This window comes from Oryzias melastigma, linkage group LG10 (assembly GCF_002922805.2).
Source record: "Oryzias melastigma strain HK-1 linkage group LG10, ASM292280v2, whole genome shotgun sequence".
Taxonomy (NCBI): Eukaryota; Metazoa; Chordata; class Actinopteri; order Beloniformes; family Adrianichthyidae; genus Oryzias; species Oryzias melastigma.
The window spans coordinates 22,655,820-22,679,419 of record NC_050521.1 but is presented as its reverse complement, the minus strand read 5'-3'; the positions used below and the strand labels follow the sequence as shown (position 1 = coordinate 22,679,419).

General features: G+C 36.1%; 2 protein-coding genes across 2 annotated transcripts; both read right to left on the bottom strand.

Annotated features, from left to right (window-relative positions):
- Positions 1-6,869: 6,869 nt before the first annotated feature.
- On the bottom strand, positions 6,870-12,134 carry fnta (farnesyltransferase, CAAX box, alpha). The gene is made up of 9 exons (XM_024284151.2): positions 11,938-12,134; positions 11,444-11,529; positions 10,474-10,588; positions 10,208-10,312; positions 8,521-8,647; positions 8,294-8,442; positions 7,874-7,936; positions 7,525-7,708; positions 6,870-7,443 (listed from the first exon to the last, which is right to left on the bottom strand). The coding sequence occupies exons 1-9, from the start codon at positions 12,066-12,068 to the stop codon at positions 7,282-7,284; spliced, it is 1,122 nt and encodes a 373-aa protein (XP_024139919.1). The 5' UTR covers positions 12,069-12,134; the 3' UTR covers positions 6,870-7,281.
- A 950-nt stretch (positions 12,135-13,084) lies between these two features.
- aup1 (AUP1 lipid droplet regulating VLDL assembly factor) lies at positions 13,085-22,818 on the bottom strand. The gene is made up of 12 exons (XM_024283979.2): positions 22,552-22,818; positions 21,839-21,976; positions 21,265-21,415; positions 20,856-21,037; positions 18,412-18,484; positions 18,055-18,128; positions 17,880-17,946; positions 17,549-17,657; positions 17,346-17,483; positions 15,526-15,665; positions 14,766-14,854; positions 13,085-13,461 (listed from the first exon to the last, which is right to left on the bottom strand). The coding sequence occupies exons 1-12, from the start codon at positions 22,590-22,592 to the stop codon at positions 13,416-13,418; spliced, it is 1,248 nt and encodes a 415-aa protein (XP_024139747.1). The 5' UTR covers positions 22,593-22,818; the 3' UTR covers positions 13,085-13,415.
- Between the last annotated feature and the right edge of the window lie 782 nt (positions 22,819-23,600).

The window sequence follows — 23,600 nt, the reverse complement described above, 5'->3', positions numbered from 1 at the left end:
TTAAACTTTATTAATTATGATTTTTTTAGAAGTTTACTTCACTCCAGATAATTCTAACATGATCAGATTGACTTCACTATATCATAACAACCACTATAAGTGACATCAAAAGGCTTTGGGAGTCAAATCTGTTCCAATTTGGGAGGAAAACTACATTTTTAATACAAACGTTAGCTTTAAGTTCACACAGAAAAGTTTTATTCAGCTTTTATCAACTTTGACATAGAAAGCCAACCATCCACACATTGTTCTGCATTAGAAATTGCTAAATTTTAGTAAAAAGTCTGATCCTGTATTAGTTTAAAGCACATATAATCTCACGGATGATCCGGTCTGGCACAAGGAGTCTTTTATTTTGAAAGGAAATCATACGAACTTCTGTCAAAAATAAAAAAATAATTTTTTACATTTTAAGAAAATTCTAGTTTCTTTTTATATTTCTGTTTTAATTCATGCCACAAAAGCAGCATTATTCATATTTATTATTTACAAATAAATTGAATCCACAGTATCGGCTCTTAAGTTTTGATCCGTAGAAAACAAACCCAAATGACTCTTTTATGCTTAAAGGTTGCAGACTCCTGCACCAGAGACTTAGGTCATGATTTTTTAAATGAATTTTAAGCTTAATTTTAGGAGGCAACGCTTTTCAGGAGTAAATGGTTTAATTTTTTTTAACAATGTAGTAATGTTTACAGCAGATTGACTTTATTTGTTTAATCCCAAATAGCTCAAGAAATCCATCTGTTTTATATAGGAACTACCATCTTGAGTTCTTGTGCCATCACTTTTTCACTGAGATCGAGTTTCCAAACATTTTCTGAATACAAAAAAAAGAATAAAATTATAGATTTTTTTAAAATCTTCACCAGCGTCAAAATCCATAAAAAACTCAAGTTTTCTCCTAAAGTTCAAACATTTTTGTACTCGATAAAAGACTAAACTAAACATTAAATAAAGCTACAGTAAAAAAAAGAAAACTTTGGAGGGTTTGTGTAATGACTCGTAAGCGAGATCAGTAAAATCTGAAAAATTGACCAAATGTTCAACAGTTCAGGTGAGAGAATCCCGCCTCCACCCATTCATCACAATGAGCCACCTCATTGCCTCTGCCGCAGCTGCCAGGAAGTGCCAGGGCCTCTTTAATGAGGTCATTACTGCCGTCCACCAGTTTGTAGATGAGACGCCGCTAATGACAAGCTGATGCCCTGCTGATTGGCAGGCCTGCTAGCTGGCGGCGGGCGTCTCTATCGGCGAGGGCAACACCATCAGCAGTAAGGAGGCGGCCGACTGGAGGCGTCAGCTCGCATCCTTTGACCCAAACTGACCTAGCATCAGCAAGTAGAAAAAAAACACCCCTGGGGTTCATTGTTTAGACTTTTTCCTCCATAATGTGGGAATCTGTGATTTAGAGGCCGGCCAACCCCAAGGTTGCTTGAGTTGGATTCAATCGTCCGATAAATGTGATGATGCAGAAGCTGTTAACTGAATTTATCTTTCAGCAGAACGCCAGCAAAGCCCGTCACACCGTCACCCATGACAGACACTTTCCTTGTCCTGGAGCTGGAGGACACATGTTCACGGGAGGAAAAGTTATTCCCCGCCTGTTATTAGGGAAGGAGCTGCCAGAGTTGAAGGGCTGCAGACAGAAGGATTATCCAAAACTGGCTTCATTTAATGCAGAGGACCAGACGAGGGTTTTTCTTGTCAGACAAAAAAAGATTCCTAGATGTCACTCAGAGCTGGTGAAGTAGATCTATCAGTGGGATGCTGTCCGCTCCTTCAGGGCTGCTTTGGCATCAAAATGCAGCTTTACCAGCAGCTGCTTGAAAAATCCTCTTTCTGTCTATAAATATTAATTATACTAAAAAAGCCTCAACTGTTGAGGCAGAACAAATGGAGGATTCTGGGAGGAAAAAAAACATGTTTGGGTTAATTTTTTGTATTTTTCTTTGTAGTTTTTTTTTTTTAATCAATCAATCACCGTAGTTGTAGGGCACCTTTTGTCAGGAGAAGATCCTGAAACTGATAGCTGAAAATGCTGAAGTTGATAGCCTGCTAAAATATTAGCTAAATGTCAAATTAGCCCAAAAGAAAAAAAAAACTTAGGTTAGCCAAAACAGCTAGCATGTAGCTAAAATACTAGCTAAACTTCCAAATAGCCTAAAAAACTGAAAAGGCCTGAATTAGCCAAAAGAGCTAGCATGTAAATATTAGCTTAACTCCAAAACATCCTAAAAAACTTTAAAAAACAGCCTAAATGATTCAAAACAGCTAGCATGTGGCTAAAATATTAGCCAAACTCCAAAATAGGCTAATGCCATGAATCTAGAAGGTCATGAGTTCAGATCCACGACTGAGTCAAACTAATGATTTTTAAAAAATGGGACTCAGTGCCTCCCTGTTTAACACTCAGGATTTGGGAGATAAACATCCAAATAGCAGCTGTGTCTGCAGCTCACCGCTCCCCCAAGAGATGAGTCAAATGCAGAGAAAAACTTTCACAAAACTGGGTGTGTGATAACTGATGGAACTTTAACTTTAGGTTCAAATAATAATAAGTATAAAGCACAAAAACAACAATCAAAAGAAGATCAAATGATAGGAAACACTTCAGCTGATAGTTTGAGAAGAAATCGTACAAAAAAAGAGTAAAAGTGTACAAATGATAAACAATAAGAATAACTTTGCATCTTGATTCCACTTTATTTATTTATGTAGTACTTTTCCATGTAAAATGACTGTTTTAAAAAAGCATCTTAACCTTTAGTTGTCTTTAGTCGTATCTAATGTTTTTAACAATTTTATAGTTTTTCTGATAATTTATCTTTAAAACTGTTTCCTGTGGAAATGTTTGAAATCCATCTTTTTAGTTCAACTCCAGGTTTTTTTCATAACAGATCTACACTGAAAAAAGTCAAACATATTGAATCAATTAACAAGAGTTCTGTAATATGTTACATTTTAATTTTTATCAATTTACATTTTGGGTTAATTATTTATTCAGCTCAAAAATGTAATAAAAAAAACTAATAATTCTACATATATCAAACTAAAGAGCTTTTGTTTATGATCCAGTGTTTCACATTTTATAGTACAAAAAAAAATCCTAAATAAACCTGAAACTGTAAAAAAATATATACATTTTTCAAGCAATTTTTTTCACAGCAAAAATGTGGATGAAATCTTTAAAAAAGTGTACAGATAAAATAAAAACATGTTTCAATCCAAAAGCAAATTAAAGATAAGGTCAAAGGTATGTGAAAAAATGTTTAAAAAACAGTCAAACCTTCACTAAACTATGAAAATGTTTCAAGTATTTATTCCAAGCATCACAATTATGTACCATAACTTTAACATTTGTTTTCTTTTTAAACACAGAAATATAAAAGTGAATAACTTCTAATGAAAACTAATAACTTTTGCATAAAACCTGTTCTTAATTGCAATTAATCTGGATGGTTAAATTGATTAATCAATTATTTGTTGCTCTCACAGTATTGTTTTTTATATTTATATTATGTTTTTACCCTCTAATACTGTTCTTAATTTCTAATGCTCATTTATATTCACCTTCTTTTAAACATGTAAACATTTAATTTACTTTTAATTATCCTACATGTTTACATTGTTTCTGTCCAGGGACAACAAAGGAAACCAGCCTTTACTGCTTTTAGTGTTCAATGTCAAATACATTTATTGAATATAATCAAAATTCTCTGTTTTTTGGCTCAAATTATCTCAAACTGACTAAAAAACCTGCTACTTTATTTGTTTAAAAATTTTATTTATTTGTTTTTGTTATTACTAATGGGGTGAGAGTAACATATTTTTAGGTGTTTCTGGTGCAGGAAAATCATTTCTCTAAAGAAAAAGGGACAGAAACATTGATTAAAGTCATGAAATAGTTTTTACATTCAGACTTTCTGCAGGTTCTGAATTACACTGCATGTGTCCACGTCCTCCTGGGACGCGCATGGCTGCAGGGCTTTGTCATCCATCCTCCCGTGTGTCAGTGTAAATCAAGCGACTGCAGAATCTCACACAGGAGCCTCCATTTAGACGAAAGCGTCGTCTCCCAGCCGAGCTGGATGTCATCCAGGGCGCTACCTCGGTGTTGGAGTAATCCGTGATCTCTGGGAACGCATTTCAAACACAAACCGCTGCTGTCAACAACACATACGGATAACAAATCAGAGAGCATATTTGAGGGCACGCTTCCACTGAATTTATTAGCACCCGCTGGCGTGCTGCAACACAACCTGGTGGCTTGATTTGGAGTTGTGTTGGGATTAATTAGCATTTTAATTACAGTCTGTTATTTGTTACCAGTTTAACCACTAGGGAGCGCCGTTCTCCAAACAATTGTTGAAGATGTGCAGCAGGCCTTAATCTGGATGTTTTGCTAAATAAATAGAGTGAACCTGAACTTATGTGAGGATTTGATCCAAAAACTAAAAACAAGAAGATCCTTTTGGATCGTTTTTGACATCCTGTTGGGGCTCCTTAGAGCTTTCAAATCCCAGGATGCACGTCACCCTCGGTAACATGCGTTCAAGTGATCACTTCCATGAAAAATATATGTAAATGCATGTATATAGACAAGCCCGGCCCTGGACTTCATGGCCCCCCCAGGCGAAAAAAGAATTGTGATGGAAATTATACATTTCCTTCTTACTTTTCACACTGTCAGAAGTCACAAGATTTGTTTGTTTTTTGCCAAAAAAAATTTGCTGAAACTCATTTTTACAAGAGAGTCCTGTGAGTATGACCTGTTCAGTTATACAAGAGCAGGTAGCACTAAAACTGCGACCAGTAAAATTCCTGTGATCCACGTGGTGAAAAGACCGGATCATAAATGTTGTGACCAGAAGCTTCTGGAAGACCAACGACCTCTGTGACCCTAACCAATCAAGACCAGGAATTTCCTGTGATAACTGGAAGATCAGACATATAACTAAGGATAAAATGTATAATTTCCATCACAGAATTTTGCATCCCTCATAGAGTTGAACATCAAACTCTGCGTTTGAGGACAAGCTCGCTAACTGACTGCACCACCAACCAATAACGTTCTATTGGAAAGTAGGGAATTTGACTTGTTAAGGGCGTAGAAAAAAAAAACTTAAATTGTTAGTTAAATTCGTCTTTTTCAACCAAAATTTTCAAGCAATTTTAAAGTAAAAAACACAAACTTCTACTTTGAGCCGGTGTTTCCTCCTCTTGATTTTCCCTTCCTTAAAGTTTTAAAGAAGCACAAACCCCCCCCAACCCAGACAGCAGCAGAAACATACATTTTTTTTTACATGAAAAGAGTGATGTGTCAAACTGTTTAACTTAAAAAAATAAAATATATATATATATATAATCACAGCATTTTGACGCCCCCTCCACCAGATGATGCCCTAGGCGGCCGCCTGGGTTGCCCATCCCCAGGACCGGCCCTGTATATACACATTTTGGGCTACTGTGGGCTAAACTCTCACGTTTCACAAACATTTTCAATTTCCTCAAAGCAATGTCACCTTATGCTATAAACATTTTGTAGCCCTTTTTTTGCTTCATTGAAATGTCTTTCTTTCTGTGTGGAGTTTGCATGTTCTCCCCGTGCATGCGTGGGTTTTCACCGGGGACTCCGGCTTCCTCCCACCGTCCAAAAACATGCTTCATAGGTTAATTGGTGACTCTAAATTGTCCCTAGGTGTGAATGTGTGAGTGACTGAGTGTGTGATTGAGGCCCTGCGACGGGCTGGCGACCTGTCCAGGGTGTACCCCGCCTTCGCCCTTCAGTAGCCGGGATAGGCTCCGGCACCCCCGCGACCCCAAAAGGGACAAAGCGGTCAAGAAAATGGATGGAAATGTCTTTCTCAAATTTTATCTTTATCTTTTTTCATACTGTCTGATACTATACTATGTATGTATATGTATGCGACAAATAGAATTTGAAAATGTGCAGCCATTGAGCGAGCGGTGAAAGTTAAACCGCTTGAACTTTGACCAATCAGGTTTGAGGATTTAGTAGCACCTTTTTTAATTCATGGAAGTGCCAACATTTCATAGTTAGCTTCTTTTAACTGTACGTGGCAGACATTAGCTATAATAAAATGAAGAAGAAGCCCCTCCCTGCTTGCCTTGTGTGAACAGCATTGGGTTCAAGAACTTCTTGAAGGTGATATGAAGGAAGATGTTCCGTTAGGCCTGACTGATGAGATTTAAGGAAAACATGTTCTTGTTATCGCAAGAGCGGTGGCGCTGCATGTCGTCAGATTCCAATTCGTCTTTGTCTCGAGTTAACCCTTTAACACCAGTGCTCCAATGTTTATGTTTTGATTTACTGTAATTTTTAACCGTTAACACAATCAATGTAATTCCAGCAGATTCTGAAGGAGAAAAGCAGCTCTACGGCGTTTGATTGGTCAGTTTATAACTTCAATAACTTGCAAAAATATATATATATATATATATTTAAAATTGAATTATCAAGAACATGTTAAAAAAAGGTTATTCTGACCAATAGAACTCTATGAGATTTTGACCTTTTGGAACCAGTAAGTACTTCCTGTTTGGAACTTAAGAGGGAGGGGTCACTCAGTCCATTTCTCATATACAGCCAATGGTTATGATCTGTAAAACTATCAGCCAAAGTCAGCATGAAAGATGTAGCGCAGCTCTCGTGTCCAACATGGTTCCTCCCATAAACACGCCAGATCCAGGTGATCAGCAGCAGATAAGACGGGATTTCTATAAACCTTTGGAAGGATTTCTAAGGCCTGGAGTCTAACTTTTCAGAGTTTGGAGATTTGTGGTGAGTCAGAGATTAGAAAGCAGCTTTTATTTTCTCATAAAGAAGTTTAACAAACTACTTAAAGTATTATAGCAAATGTTTTAATAATGTTATTGCAACATGAGACAACACTGACGTTAACACAAACTGAAGTTCCTCTGAGGTCCTTGAGTCAGGAAAAATAGAAAACTTGACTTTCACACAATCGTTTGCTTTGTGGACGAGCATCGAGATTTTCCTCCAGACGGCCGTTCATACAAGCACTTGCAGGAGTGTTTAATCTTAATCCATAGAATTTAGACGGGTTAACACTTGAGGGATTAAAGGTGATCTCAGTCTGGCTCTCCAGTTTAAGGTGGAAAGTTCTCCAAAATCACAGAAGAAAGATAAGAGGATGTACATGTCAGACTTATTTATTCTAGGTGGTTAGATTGATAGATTTCATACTAAACGGTTAACAGCACCGAGGGAGACCGAAGAGAACGCCGTCTGGAGGTTCAGCTGGCTTCTTGGTTTCCAGATGCAGGAAGAGATTCGGCCTGGGCGGCCGGCGGTTCATCTGAAGGACTCCTCCCGTGCCTGTTTTGCAAAGAGCGTCCCAAAAACTGCCAATACTCCTTACGGATGGTGTCCTTCTCCTGAGCCAGGAGCTCACAAATCTAGAATCAAACAGAAGAGGAGCAGGAAGTCAGAAACGACAGTTCACTTCCTGGTTTACAGAAACGACTGAAAGCGCTCACTTCTAAAGCCTTGCTCAGCGTTTCCTGTCGTTTCTGCTCCTCCATGTTCTTGGTGTTTTCTAAGGCGTCTTCATAACAATCGAAGAGGAACGCTAGAAGGTAAGGAGAGCAGTGCGTCTCCTTCAGCTCCAGGACCTTCTCCAGCAGACCCGGCTGAGATGACAGGCCGTTGTCTTGCAGCATTCTTTGAAGAAGCGGAGAAAAAGGTGAAACTTTTACTCTCCCTGTTTTAATAACTCCACTTAAAATATTCCAAAAATCCTTCATGCGGCAAAAAGTTAATTCAAATGTTCAGACGGTCTTAAATTTTAACAAATGTTGTAAATAAAAACTGAATTTCTGCACGTACCCTTTCAAGTAATTCCACGCACTTTCATTGTGAGGAGCTTTCCTGATCTGCTGCAGACAATACCTCACAAAAGACAAAAAAGGCACCTTTACTTTCAACTTTTGACATCCCATTCTGATCATATTTTGATTTATGACTTTGTCCTTTTTAGCCAAAATCAAACAATCTGTGACATTTTCTAAGACAGTTTCTGCAAAGCAGCAGAAAAAATATAATTTTCAAATGTGTTTTTTTTTGTCTGCTCCTGATTCACAACAATATGAATAAAAAACACTCAGAAATTGAATTTCAAGCTTAATTTTCCCCATGCATGTCCTCCATTATGACAAAAATGCCACGAGAACGTTTTCATTGGAGTGGATCTTTATAAACTTCGGACCAAACATAGCAAACTGCAGGTTTCCAGGGAGAAACACTCACTGAATCTCTCTGTCCACCACCGCTGGATCGGAGTATCCCGTCGTGTGAGAAATGACAAAATGCCTCTGGTTCCACGCAGAATTATTCCTCACATCCTCCTCCAAAAGACTTTCCACAAACTCCAGCTCGTTGTCCCACAGTTTGTACTCCTTTAGGATCGATAAGACGACAACTCTCAGCAAAGATGTTTACGGTTCTCCTCATTGCAGAGGAGCACAAACACCCACCTGGATGACCCACTGTCTGTGCTGCCAGGCGTGGTAGTTCTTGGCATCCTGGCTGAGGATCTCAGCGATGAAGGCCAGCTCCTCCGACGGGTCGTTCAGCCACTCCACCACCATCCGCCTGTGATGCCTGCAGCCACAGGGGTGTGACGGGTTTCAAAATACAAGTTTGGACTCGATTACAGCAAAGCTACTTATGATCCAAAAGCCACAACAGAAAAACATGAGCAGTTTTTTATAGAATTACATTCTTAAAATTCCTCAATGACAGTAAACAAAACCATCAACCTTGTGTAATCATATTTATGGCTTTTGATGAAGTTTTCAACCAGCAAACTTCAAAACAAAACAATATTTTTGCCTCTTTTCCAAATGTTTCGCTTCTTTTTGGCCGAACTGATCTAGTTAATCAGCAGGAATGTTCCTGCATGAAGAAAACACAAACCTTCTCTTCATCTCCACACAAAAATTCAGCTTCATTTTTAAACTCAGCTTATTTTCGTAGAAATCCATACATGCATAACAGCCAGTAGTAATCTTAAAAACAGCTAAGGGAATGCTTATGTTTTAATAATATATACATATATTTACAAAAATCTGGGAAAAAAATGTTTTTTGCACAAACTTCTGAGGCTTTTAAAGGTTTTTAAATTAGTAAATACAACAATCATTCTTTTACATTGTGAAAAATTAAACCAACATTCGCAAACCTATAAAAGGCCTCAAAACAGTAGCTGAAATTCAAACCACAAAACATCTCAGATCTAAATCAAACTGATCTCAAAACTTCAGCATAAAGATTTATGATGAGTAAAACCCGCAGGTTCAGATGTTTTCTGTTTCTATGGTAACCCTCTGTGATCTTTATCAAAAAACACATTTGTTCAGAGTTAAAACAGAGCATGTATGAATTTATGGTTCTTTGGAGAGTCTCCATCTATCAAAGTGGAATTCTTTCGCCTTTATAGTGATAAACCTCTGCGGTTGTCCTTTACAATTCGGAGCTGAAACTTTCTCAAATGCAGCATTTGTTGGTGTTTTTCTGTTAAAGCCGTGTTAAGACAATTACAAGAATTTTCTTTTATAGCTAGAAAAACCACAGTGAAAAATTTAGCAAGAACTATGATCATTTACTAAGAAAAACTACCATCAAAACCCTTTTTACAATTAAAAATCTACTATAAAAACTTATTAAATTTGGAAAGGCTTAATGCAAATTTACATCAAGTCTAAAAATGTTACTCATTTGAAATATAGCAATATGTGAGAAAAATATGCAAAACTGTGACATTTGTCAACATGTTTTCCTTTAACGTTCCTATTATTATGTTCTATTTCCAGGTCCAATCATTTAAAAGCAAATTTGTTGTTAAAAATAATCTAATATACATTCTAATAACTTCCACTTCCTGCTGCTTCATTCTACTTTTATTGTGTTTCAAAATGCTGACAGGATGTTACTCCAGCATGTTAAACTTTGAAGATCCTCCAGTGTAAAACTAAAAACTGGAATCATTTCTGACATGTTTTTGTCATTACTCACATTTGTAGACAAAAGCTCCAGTTTTAGTGGAAACAAAACAACCCTGGTCTCTAAATTTACCTCAGTCTTTCATTGTCTTGCACGTTTTTCAAATACTTAGATTAGCAGAACGTTATGAACTGGAAGTATTAAGTAACCAGCACTCACCAGACTTGGTAGTTTTTGGGTTGCTCCTCAATAATGTTAGTGATGTACGTCATCTCCTCCCTCAGGTCCTTTGACAGAGCCTGCAGCAGAATTCGCCTGTAGTGCCTGGAAATATTCAAATCTACAATCATACAATCGTTCACCACCAACAGAACCTCCTTTTGGAATCATTTAATATCTATAAATAGAAACTGCAAACTTACTCTGACATACTTTAACATAAAGGGCTGGTTTAAGATTCAGGTTTGAAGCAGACATTTGCTCACCAGACTGTGTAATTTGCAGCATTCAGATCGATGGCATCTGCTGTCAAAGCAAAAGCTCTTTCACTCCGTTCGTCTTTCTTTAGGAGCGCACGGAAATAATCATAAACATCTGAGACTGCAAAAAAAAAGATCATTAGTTGCAAGATATTGAATTAAACAGCTCTGTCTTGTTTAAACATGAGGAAAAAATAAATTTACAAAGAGAGATTTGTGCATGTCAAATCTTTTCTATCTACTAACATTACATTGCTATAGAAAAGTCTGTTCTTTACTCTTTAAGTGATGTCAAATTTATAATAAAAGAATGTGGGATAAAAGCTCTTGGGCCAACTGTGGTTGCTTTGGTATGAACAGCACATCTAAGCTGATCTCACAAACAATCAATGTGATTGAGGTCAAGAAAGACCTTTTTTTTATCTAGTCCCAAACTCTGGAGACAGTCTTTAAAAGTTTGCTACCAGACTGTGAAGATATGGAATAACCACTGAATTCTGTGTGTAGTCTGTTCTGGATCAGCTGCACAAAGCCGTCTGACATTTAACCTTGCAAACCTTTTATTAGAAATTATTAGGGAGAAGTCTTGATGAAACCCTAATCCACAGCCTGTTCCTGACATCCTGTTGTTTTGACCTGGCCTTCAGTTTGCTGATGGTGTGTGGGCTAACTGATAACAATGCTGAAACTTGGCTTTGAGGAAGCAGAACTTTCAAGTTCTCTCATATAACATCTGACTCCATCTACATCAACAAGAGTCAATCAGGCACCCGAGAGGCACTAAAAGCTCAGCACAGTAAACAAAACAACTAAATGAGCTAGAAAATAATTTGATTATTTTAAAGGTTAAACCCAGATTAATCACAACAATAACAAAATACTTAAAAAAAATCCCTTGTAATTGCTAGAGTTTGAAATATTTTTTTTTAAATAAAGTGACTAAATTCTACTATTTTTTTTCTTGTAAATGTCTTACATTTTTCAGAATATGCGATTTTAACAACAGGATTTGGTCCATCATCCTGTGGAACAGGTTCCAGGTCAGCCCACTCCCTTCTGTCTCTGGAACATAAATAAAGTTGGATCCACATACCACAAAATACCTTTAAATACCTTTACATAAAGTGGCTATTTAAACAAACACCGCGGCTAACTTTTAAATAACGACAATAGCACAAATGTTGCATTTTAAATGCACTTTAGTTGAGTGGAGATGAACTTAGAAACTTGACGGGCTAATTTTTAGCAAAAAGCTAACTGACCCGGGATGTCGGAGTACAACAAAATTAATATTGAAAGACAATATATATGTAAGTATATATTTATATTGTTTGTTTCGTTTACCAAACACATTTAAGTTGCGAATAAGAAATAATCAAACACACTTTAATTGAAAAACAAAATAATTAGCATCGTAGCTAGCTAGGTTAGCCACGTCAACAACTATGAAACCTAAAGTCCGCACACTACCTGTAAAACATATATCGGGTCGGGTCGACACCGTAATCATCCCCGAAGCTTTCATCCGCCTCTGCGTCCATTTCTTTATTTTTATCTTCCACCTCCGGAGACTCGTTGGACATTTTTTCGACACCTGACATTGCTATTTTTTTTAGGCTAAATGTGAGCTCCAAACTCTGCACAGGAAGCTGATTCTACTTCCGGTGTGGTTTTGTGGTGCATTTATATACCGTAGGAAATGACAACTGCTTCTCCAAAAATTGAACAAAGGCGTTGTTTTCAGCTCTGCAGACAATACAAGGCACATTTGTATGTATTTTTTAACTAAAAAAAAAAAAAACTTCTACTCGTCAGAGTTCGAACTGTACGTCATTTTTAAAGTCTTATGTCAAAAAATATTGTCTTGAATTGCTCAACTTTCTCCAAGGAGGAGTCACATGTCAATCACTGGTTGAGCGAAAAAGAACAGAAAATATATCTAAATGTTATTTTTAATGTGTCAAAAACAAAAGTTAAAACAGTGGGGAGGATTTGTCTTTTTCTGAACATAAATTATTTTTACAAAGTAAAGATGAATGCACATTTGCCATGTCTTTGTATAAGAACTGTGACAGCACATGTTTATTTTCTTACTTTAGCAAATAATAAAAAAAACACATACAAATATTTTTGGCTGTCAATCACTCAGTTCCTCATAGCCTTTTTCTAGAACATCCGAATATAAACAAAAAGTTTTTGCATCTTGAGGTCATGAAGAAAATTTTCTTTTGCAGTAATTAGACGTTTTTCTCTGCCTGTTCTTCCCGTTGTTTCTCGAGGACCACACTGTACACCTACAGAGCAAAGCTTGTTCTCGTTTTTCCATTTCCATAATAAAACTCATTGTTTTTGAGAAAAGTTGTGGAGAAAAGAAGGGGAAGTGCAAAAATACATGTTTTTATTATAAACTGCAGGCTGGGCTTTGGTTTCAGGATGACAAATCTTCTTTTGTTTTCTGAAGAACTGCAACTTCCAGATCTTCAATGCAATTTCCTGTTTTGAAAAAATACTGGAACAGGAAGAACAAAAAAATGCAATTTAACCTGAATCGTATCAGGTTCTGCAAAATCTTCACATTTTGAGTGACAGGAGAAAAAAAAAAACACACTTAGGAGAATTTTTTGAAAGCAAAGTCAAGCTGAATTTTATTTTCCATCAACAACTCTGGACATTATAAAAATAAATACAGGATTCACAGTCAGTGGATCGTTATACAAACTGTTATCAAAATTAGGTTTCTGCCAGAATGACGAATTAAACACATGCATAATCACCGTGTCATGAATGTATACATGTTCTGAATACTCGATGCTAATATCTGCAAATAACAAAACCAGCTTTTCTCCAGCAGATCCAATTTTACAGAATATAAAAATCACTGTTTCAAATTAAACAGCTACGCATCTCCAATATGAGCAGTTTTCAATGGCTTGACCCCCCAACTGTGTTCACTGGCTGTCCTCCTCCTTAAGTCCATGCTTTTCAATGTAACGTCTGCAAGAGAGAATCAAACGGCGGTTAGCAGCTTTTAACACTCAATCCTCAAAGGATTGGGTGAGTTTTCAGATAATGGACTGTCAGACAATATTTTTATGAACCAGCCTGTTTGAGGCTGAAATGAGTATCCAATGTTTTTTTTTTTTTTTTTTTTTTTTAAAGATTCCAGTTTCTCATCATTTTGGGGGGTAAAGTAAGTTTTCATTCTCTAAAATATCTGCAGCTCGTTTCAACTTTATTTTTAAACTAGATGTGTGTAGGAACCACTAAAATAGGTTTTAGATTTTCTCTTAATCCATAAAAGTCAAAGTGTAAGAAAAAAAATCAATAAAACAGGTATTTTTTCTAAATATAATAATAATAAAGGGGAATGCACAATTTAAACAACTTTATTAGCGGCATCCTTGTGCTGATTTACACTGTCGTGATTTGTCTCCATTACGTTAACTAAAAAAGAAAAAGTACATTCACAAGTCAGTCAGAATATTTACATCACCTTTGTCATGTCTGCGCCTGACATTTGTACTTATGTAATGCAGGGAGCACGCAGGAGCTCCATTCTATAATTAATATCTTAGGAATCTAACCCCCAACCAATCAACTGATAGCTGGTTTCTCATCCCAATAAGCCACACCCACTTTGTATGGATTAGATGACTAGACAAACCAAACAGAACTGCCCAACCCTTGAACTTCAGTGAACGCCCAGGCCCTGCCTTTTTTTTCATTGTTTTTTTGTTATTTTTTCCCAGAAATCTTTGGCCCCAATTTCCTAGAAGAGGTGTTTAAAGGTGATTAAAATCTGGATTTACCTGATCAAAGAGTGATTCTAACATTTAGTAAGGATATAATGAAACCTACATTTCAAAACAATAAAATGAATCCCTTGACATCAGAATTATTTCCATCTATGGAAGAAAACATGTTTCTGCTTTCATGTAAATGCTGAATTAAGATAAATTTGGAGCAGAACACGTTTGATAAATATTTGCAACAACATGTTAATTTAAAGATTGTGTTACAGTCAACGAACTATAGAACAAACTTGAAAACATGACAAAAGGTTTTTAGGATGAACAGAATTTTCTTCATATTGCAGTAACTCATTTTGGCCACTTGAGGGCAGCACACCACCTTTCAAAAACTCCTGTAAAGTCATAAAACCAGCTTAGTGGCCGAGGAGATCAAACCCAAAATGATCTAATCAACTCTAAATTTATATAAAAAGAAAAGTAGAAACATACAGAAGATGGATTTTCAAATTAATTAGTGAATATATGAAAAAAAATTAGTTTTATTACCTTCGTGCAAAATTATACAACGCCTCTTTTCTTTCCTGAAGAGACAAATGTCTGTCGGCTGGAGATTTCCCAAAAGTTTTGGCAGCAGGCTGCAGGGAAAAAAAAATGTTTTTACTGTAGTTGCAATAAAATGAAGACAAATGCAGCATCATTCAGTAAAACAGTCAGTAAATTGCAGCAGTGCGTCAGGATCGAGGTTCTCTTTGTTCCTGCTGCATGGTGGAAGTGTCTAGACGCATCCTAACATGATATTAACTTACAATAACTTGTGTCTTCACACGCTGACATTTTCTTTACTCGTTTTTTAAAGTGTGCCAGACTGTCAGCAGCATTCTTCATCAGTGCGTCAGTGGTCATCACTTTTCTTTAGCTCTTTCCAAAGGGTTATTATCCACCCACAGCAGGGATTGAAACGTTTAATTATCCAATTTGGTTTTCATCTGCATGTCAGTTTAGCTTTCACAAAGAAGCATAACTTTAAAAAAGAGATTAAGGTAAAAATTTAGAGATTAAAGAACAAAAATGATTTGTAATGGAGTAAACAAAAACACTTAAGCAAAGGAAACTGAGTTATTATAAAAACATAAAATAAACAATTTAGTGTATTTTGCTACAGATGAGTAGTTTTTGTTCAGAGGCTCGTCCAGTTTGTAATCTATGGAATATTCTCAAAAACTTCAGACACAATCCTCTTTATTTGCTGAGGGTGCAGAGAGGAGAAGGTTTAGATAAGAGTGGCGTTTAGAATAAAATAACAAACCTTAATGGCTGAAGCAGAACCGGAGGACCGAGATCCCACTGAAGAGGCCTCATAAGCTGATGCGCCGGAAGCTTCCACTGCGGCGTCCTCTTTGTTCTCCAGTAAGTTTGTTATGGTGGTGTCAACACAGTTGGTTTTTGCTAAAAAAAAACAAAAAAAAAAAACTTAAAAATCTAGAGGACAAAAAGTTAAAACGGCAACAAATCTTCAATAGCTGGCAGGGAGTAAGACCCTTTGCTGTTTTGGCTCATGTGATATTCCTGCCAGAGCACCATTGACTGTATATGAAAACTGGACTGAGTTGCTGTGACGTCACACATAGAAAACTGCTTACTTCTGGCTCCAGCCAAATAAAGTAAATTCAGTCGCTTTTTTTTTTTTTTTGTAAATAGTTATTGGTTGAAGATGGTCTGAGTCAACGTTTCTACGACTTTCACCAATCAGGAGTGAGCTTGATGGAAGTCCACATCCGTACCGCTTGAGAGAATGCTACACAAAATCTGACAAACGGTTCAGATGTTGTAGGTGGAGGCCAGCGGGCGCCACATACTTATGAGGCATCTGATTGGTCAGTTTATAACTTAACCTGCACTATAATAAAAAAAATAATGGAATATATCAGAAGTAGCATTCAGTTAAAAAAGGCAACAGAGTAAGAATGGATGTTTGGACAATAGAACGACTAATAGCTGTATTTTTCTCAATAGGAGTCTTTGGGATTTTGACTTCTTGGGACCAGCAAGTAATTCCTGCTTCAGGAAGTTCCAGGCCTCGAGGGCCGCCGTGCCATGTCTGCATGATTTCCAGATATTCAAGCCTCACTCATGACTGATTACCTGGTTTAGGTGTGTCCAGCCAATTGGAACATGCCAGACCAGGTATGTTGGAGAGCAGGTGTGCAGCCTTCAAGGGCCTGTGCTATGTGGAACGCGAGAAGGGAGGGGGGGTTACTCAGTCCAGTGGTCATTTACATGGTGGTGGGCAAAGATCACAACGAAAAACAAAACAAATAATAAAAAACTGCATTACATTAAAAAAACTTAAAAGTAATTTCCAGAAACCAAAATGAACAAAACACAAGAAGAGAGCAGAACGGGTAGGTACTGTGGGACATCACTGATTGGATGATGATATTCTGTATCGCTTCATCTCAAATAACTTTCAGTTAAAATGATGGACAAACGTCATTATCCATCAGTGATGTCTCATAGTACCAACCTTTTCCAGTTTCTCATTATGTTTTGTTTTTTAACATTTCTTTTTGTTTCCCAGAAATTAATTTTGTTTTAAAAAAATGTTTTGGTTTCTGGAATTGTGTTTCTTTTTTTTTTTTTATTTTCATTGTGATCTTTAACATTTTTTCGCTTCGAGTGATTTGTACTTCAGGGCCACCGTATGTCGGCTTCAAGTTGATTTAGAAGCAGAAAGAAATTTGTCTTTGTAGTTAGAGCATAATATGGGAGTAAAGGAGCTTCATTTTGTCGACATTTTCTTAGACTTAAACACAATAACACGTTACAGGAAGCAGCTTTTTAATGCAAAACTGCACTTATTTCAGTAAAACAAAAACAAAAATTGCAGCATATTCCTACTAACAGCTGCCATAATATTGGTAATATTGGCTTTTCTGGCTCAAATATCGTTTAATGGATCCATCTTTGTATGTAAACACGATTGCAGTGTTTCCAAAGCTGGAATAATTTCACCTAAACAATAATTCTGAGGCTTGGTGCTTCATTAAAGGCTCCCGGTAAACCTCCTTTATTGTATTAGTAAACATCTGTGGCGATTAAAACAGTTTATTAAAACTCTCTTCATACCCAAGTCCTTCATGATGACACTCAGCGGGACGTGAGGCAGAACGTCCTTCACCTGCTGAGCCATTTTAGTCAGCCGAGGATCGTCCGTCCCCAAACTCTGGACCATGAACCCGAGTCCGATGGAGCCCGACGCCACGCCTGGAAAACCCACCACGGATCAACCTTCAGAACCACAGAGTCTCATTCCTCCGTCGTGGACTCACCTGAGCGGGACTGAGCGGGAGCTGGAGGATGTCTGCTCCGTTTGATGTACTCGGCTTTGTCGCTCTTGGTGATTTTGGTGGAGACGACGCCGAGTTCAATGGCAAGCAGCTGAGCCGAAACACAACCAGGAGAGATTTCAGTCACACGAATAAGATCAGATGTGATCTAAATCTGTTTTAATGTGAATCTAATCTCATGTGAAGGCAAGTGGATATCTCCAACATGGCGACCCGTCAGAATCCAGCACGGATTTGTGACGCCTCATCCTGGTATCTGGGATTTTAATCAACTAAACTTTGGATTTCTTATTTTCTTCTTGACTGATCTTACCTCCTGGACTTTGTTGGCAAATTCCTGTGTGGACTCGCCATCTTGTCTGGAAACTGGTGGGAGCCAACTGGGACGACAAAAGAAAAAACAATCCAAATACTTTCTTGATGTAAAAAAAATAATAATAATCTAAAAATATAAAATGGCAGAAATAAGGAAACAAATGAGTTAGTACCTTACATGATACACAGTACATGGAACAAAAAAGGTCCACAAGAGTTCCACCAGCCAACTGGACTCTGCTGTGTTCTGTGGAGGAAAAACAACGACAATTCATGAACTGTTATAGAAAACGAAGCTTACAGGAACTCAGAATGGATGAACACAGGTGACTAAATTATTTACAGCAAGTTCCAGGATATTTCACCTGGATCACGTTCTTTAAAAATGATAACAGTTTGTTCCAAAGCTCGAGTCTCTTCAGGAAAATATTTGTATAATTTTATTGGACAGCACTTAAAAAGCAAAGTTTGATCTTCAAATGATTTTAATTCCTTTTGATAAGTGATGATGTCTTTAGAAACGATCTTACCAGAGAAACCAGAGGTCTGGTCACCCGTAAGGCCACAGGTTGGACAGACTCCGTCAGTGAGAAAGGCCAAGAACTAAAATGAAAAAAAAAAAAAAATAGAATTATACTGACAGCAATTATTTGGTCATTAAAAATAAATATATTGGTCTAAATATGTGAATTCTAACAGCATTTCCTCGTTAAATCTCCACAACAAACCAGCAGAGAAGCTAATTCTTTGTGACTCAGTCTCTACATTGTTATTTTGCTTTTGTGTCACCTCCATCATCCCTGCTGTGTGAACACTATAGAACAGGTGTTCTAACACAAAACAGACTGGAACACAACAGAACCTTCTTAAATTATACCAGAACTCACAAAAAAGTGAAATTCTGAGCCATTTGTCTAACAAATATCTGTTTTATTAAATGTACGAGAATATTTTACTGCATTTGTGTCACTTGTTTCCTTTCAGCTACAAACATCAGTAAAAGCCTCTCAAAAATAAAATAAAAATACAAAGGGGAATCGAGACAAAGATTCAGAAATTGGGTCAATCTGAGGCAATTTGTCACCATCTAACACAGGGGAGGGCAAAATACACCCGTAAAATCTAGCCTACCAAACTGGAATCAAATATATATAGATAATCTTTAATAATGTTTTATTTTCCCTGTAATTCTAGTGCGTCCTAGATTGTAAATAACAATTAAGTCGATGTTTGTTTAGGTGCAGAAAGTTATTCTGCATTCATACTTGAACGCGGAATTTTCTGCATTTCCATGAGGGACATCAGCCCATCAGTGAAATTGGCTCGAAAATGAGGACAAAACCCACAAATGTTAAAATACAAACTCAAAGATTTTCTGTTTTAAAGTAATTTTCAATCAAATTAAATCCAGGTTTTCATCCAGATTAGATGTTGTTTCTTTCTCTTATGAAGTGGACTACAAAAACACGATACGCATCTATTTATGGTTCAGTAAAAGTCTGCCAGTTCTAATCTAAAAGAGACTAAACCTCGAGAACAACAGAGAATCTCAATAATTCTCAGTTCTACATAAAACCTAAAAAAACTCAAATATTTTCACAAAATTGGTCTTAATTTTAACAAACTGGAGGTAAATTAATGCATTTAATTTGAATAAATGTGTTGTGAAAATGTTATAAAAGTGTTGTGTTTTATTTAAATCATATATTAACTATCTCAATCGTCTTAACTGTCTCTATTAGCTAATAACTGATTTGATTTTGTATTATATGTTATGATTTTACAAAAATATTAATTATTCTTTTTATTAATCCTTTTTCTTAAATTTTAATTGTTATTTTTTTTCTTTTTATGATCCTTTTTTTATTATTTCCAGATCTTCCTCTGAGTTAGGCTCCACTGTTTTATTTTAAGTATTTATTTATGGTAGACTGCGGTCCCTCATTTATTGTGGAGTTAAATTCTAGAAAATTTACCAGTGAAAAATAAAATCCACGTAGTAGTTTTCTTTATTTTTAGCAATAATCCTAGACATTTTAAGGCTGTAAAACTCTCCACTCCACACTTTATGCACTTTTCTCAAATGGACATGAACATTTTCACAATTTTGTCCTTTGTTTAAACTCTCAAAGTTCAAACCTACACAGTACAATAAGTCAATTATGAATTAAACTAGAATGAAAACAAAGATCTAATTGCGATCAGTCAAAGCACAGAGGAGGTTAACTGATGAGTCCTACAACTAATCAGGACGCAAAATACAATACGCAATAAAAAATAAAAAATAAAAAAAAAGCATGAAAATTGCACTGAAAATGAGCCATGAAACTTCAATACGTTATAGCAAGAAAACACAAACACTACACAGAACTTTGTGTAAGTTTTATAGAAATAAAGACTGTTTCAATATTTAAAGTGGCACAAATGAGCACCAGTTCTATTCTGTATGGTAATACTGAACAAGAAACTACGAGTGCAGAAACTGATGAGTGAACGTCTGAGAATCTGTGATCACTGTTTGTTTTGAGTTCCTTAAAACCAAAGAACAAACTATTTCAACTTTGCTGCTATTCTCAATTCTTCACCTGCATATTTTTAATTATCCTAACAAAAATAAGGATAAAAACAACAAAAAAAGATACAAAAATATGCATAAAACAAAACAACACATAGAAAAAAAAAGTTTGATTTACTTCTGTTTCTGTTGCGATTATTTTCAGTTATCTGCCTGATACCAAAGCAGCAGCTACGATGATAAACTAGCTGAGTAAGGAGGAAAGCTCTCTAGACATAATTCTGTAATATTTAATGTCTGCATCTAGAGATGGAGGTCGTTTAAAACAGATTAGAATGTGTATGTATAAAAGCCCCAATCGATGCACTTAACTCCATATTCAAATAAGGCTTTTTGGTTATAAAATAAGTGCATAGGGTACTATTACTTTATCTAAATGACAACAAGACCTGCACAAACCTGAACTTCAGAAGGCCAGCCCGCCCGTTGGTGGTGTCCTCCTCAGGAAACAGCAGCAGAGGCTGGGTGCCCTCAGTGGAGCAGTATCTCTGAAGAGACTCTCCAATCGCTGCCCGGCCAGAATGGACCTCCATGAAACCTCTGGCCCAACACACAAAGCCCGTGGAGCCTTCTAACTGCGGCTGCGAAGCAAGAAAATGTACAAAGAAAGTATTTAATGTTCTGCTTTGAAAACATTCAATAACAGAAAAATGTAAAAACTTTCCTTAATGAACACTTATTATTTGATGACTAAAAACTTCTTCAAAGTCATGTTATCAACATATGACTTAATACTGTCTGAAGCACAGCCCAAAAGTGTCAATCCTGCTCTATAATGCATGTCTATCTGCACATGTCGAGCACTTACTGTATTGCATGGGGTCAGAAGGTTGAATATGTTGTGGTCAAACTCCGTTATGTGATTGCATATGTACAACTTGGTGTTTCTGTCTCTGGAGCGAGGATTTTTCTGTCTCACATGCATCCCCAAGACTGAGCACATCACCCTTACAATAAATCTGAAAGCAAACAATATTTCAGGGAAATCACAAGAAAGAACAGAAAATGAATCTAGTGGTTTTTCATTATTCACAGAATAATGTCTATCAAAAATATGTGGGCAACTAATAATATTAGGTTTTTGCATCAAATTATTAGAAAATGACAAACTGTGATTTGTAGTGGGAAGAAATTTTTAAATTACTAGGAAAAACACAGTATGATTGTGCTTTTTTTATGCATATTTGTCTAAATTTGCACTCGCATTTGGATTTAGTAATTAGAAATTCAACTTATTTAGTTTATTACCTAAATGTAATTTAGCTATTCATCGTGCAAAATAAATGTGTAAATAAACAATAATACAAATGTGCTGCTGAATAATAATAACTAGAACACTTAATTGATTCATGCAGGTCTTTGATTATCCAGAAAATACTTGCCTTCGAAGAAAACTTTCTGGAAGTGCACAGCTGACCAGAAAAATGTGAACTCCCACAAAAATCCGGATAAACATCAAACAAATGCCAACCGGAAAGTAAATCAGCAGCAGTAGAAGAACTACTGCATCTTTGGGAAACCTAAGGACAACATAATAATAAAGTGTGAAAAAATAAGTAATATTTGCATTTTTACCAAAAAAGAACATTAAAATTGCACTTACATTAAAATATAGATCTAAATTATAGATACTTCTATGTTTGAGAAAAACTATAAATAAAGTTTTCCTAATTTGGATTTCATTTAGCCCATAACAAACTGGGCTAACTACTGATAAACGGAAACAAGCAAGGTTGTAAATTTAAAAAATATGACATAAAAAAAACTATATGTATTTTTATATTTTATACCATTTATTTTCAGATATGACAGATATCTGTACGAATTTAAAACAAAAACTGTGCTAGTACAGCATGACGTGTACAAAAATACCTAGCATCACAAGTTAAATCATGACAGCAAACGGCTAATTAGATCCAAGTCTGTAAACAAATTAATACTTCATGTCAAAATCCTAAGAAATATCTTTGCTTCACTATTTAAAAAATAGCGATAAAGAACAGCATTTAATTATATGATTTCTGTCAAAAACAGCTTTCGACAAAACCCCTCCAAAGTGAGCTAATTAGCATTAGCTTTATAGCTGCTTACTTACCTATGAAAGTCAAACATGTCCTCGATGCCCCGAGTCTCCATGTCCGCCAGTTAAACTAACGCTAAGAATACAACCTGATGCCTAAATATAGATTAGTCATAACGCTCACAGCAGCGCTTTGGTCATGCAACGGGTCAACTGACAAGAAATGTGTCTCTTTGTTAACCACAAGATCTGGCGAGATTAAAACGGATCAAGAAAGCTATGTTAGCATAGCAGCTATCAACATATACCTTTTTTCACGCACTGCAAACCTGCTAATGCTAACAGGAACTATAAGGTACAACTTCCGGTGGAAATCCTTCAGAATAAAATACATATTTCTTTTTTTTGAGTCGCCATAACTAGAAACATACCCTTTAAAGGCATAAAATATAAACATACTAGGCAATAAACCCCAAAGTAATCTAAAAATGTTTTACTTTGCACCTAAAACTAATAAAAACACAATTAATGCCCTAAATATCCTGTATTTTTAATTTTCATGAACACTACAAAGAAAAAAACTACATCCAAACAAAATGTATAATAGGTACAAATTACTTGTAGTAGATATATTACATTTTACAACTAAATTCTTACCTATTTATATTTGACTAATATCTACTGAAATATGTTCTTTTTGTCTTTTCAGTTTTTTTTCCTTTTTGCTTATTTTTGTTACACATTTTAAGCTCTGAATAATCATTTTTTACATAACTTTTTCATGTACTATCCTTTTGCATAGTTCAAATTCAAATAACTTGGGGTGTGTGTGTGTGTGTGTGTGTGTGTGTGTGGGGGGGGGTGTTAAATGTGAACTTCTTTGTAAAACAACCAAAACATAGGCAAGTTTTTTTGCAGCAATTCCCCCGATGCTATTTCGCAAAATCATGACAGCAATTTCTGTACAAATGTACTTACTCTTTTATTAAATCATATAACAATGTATGTTTATTACCAAACATCACACCAAAACAAGACTATATGTTCTGAAACTATGTTTGAAAAATTTTCGGTGTAAGGAAAGAACATTGAGTAACTCATAGTAACTCGTTACATTTACTCCG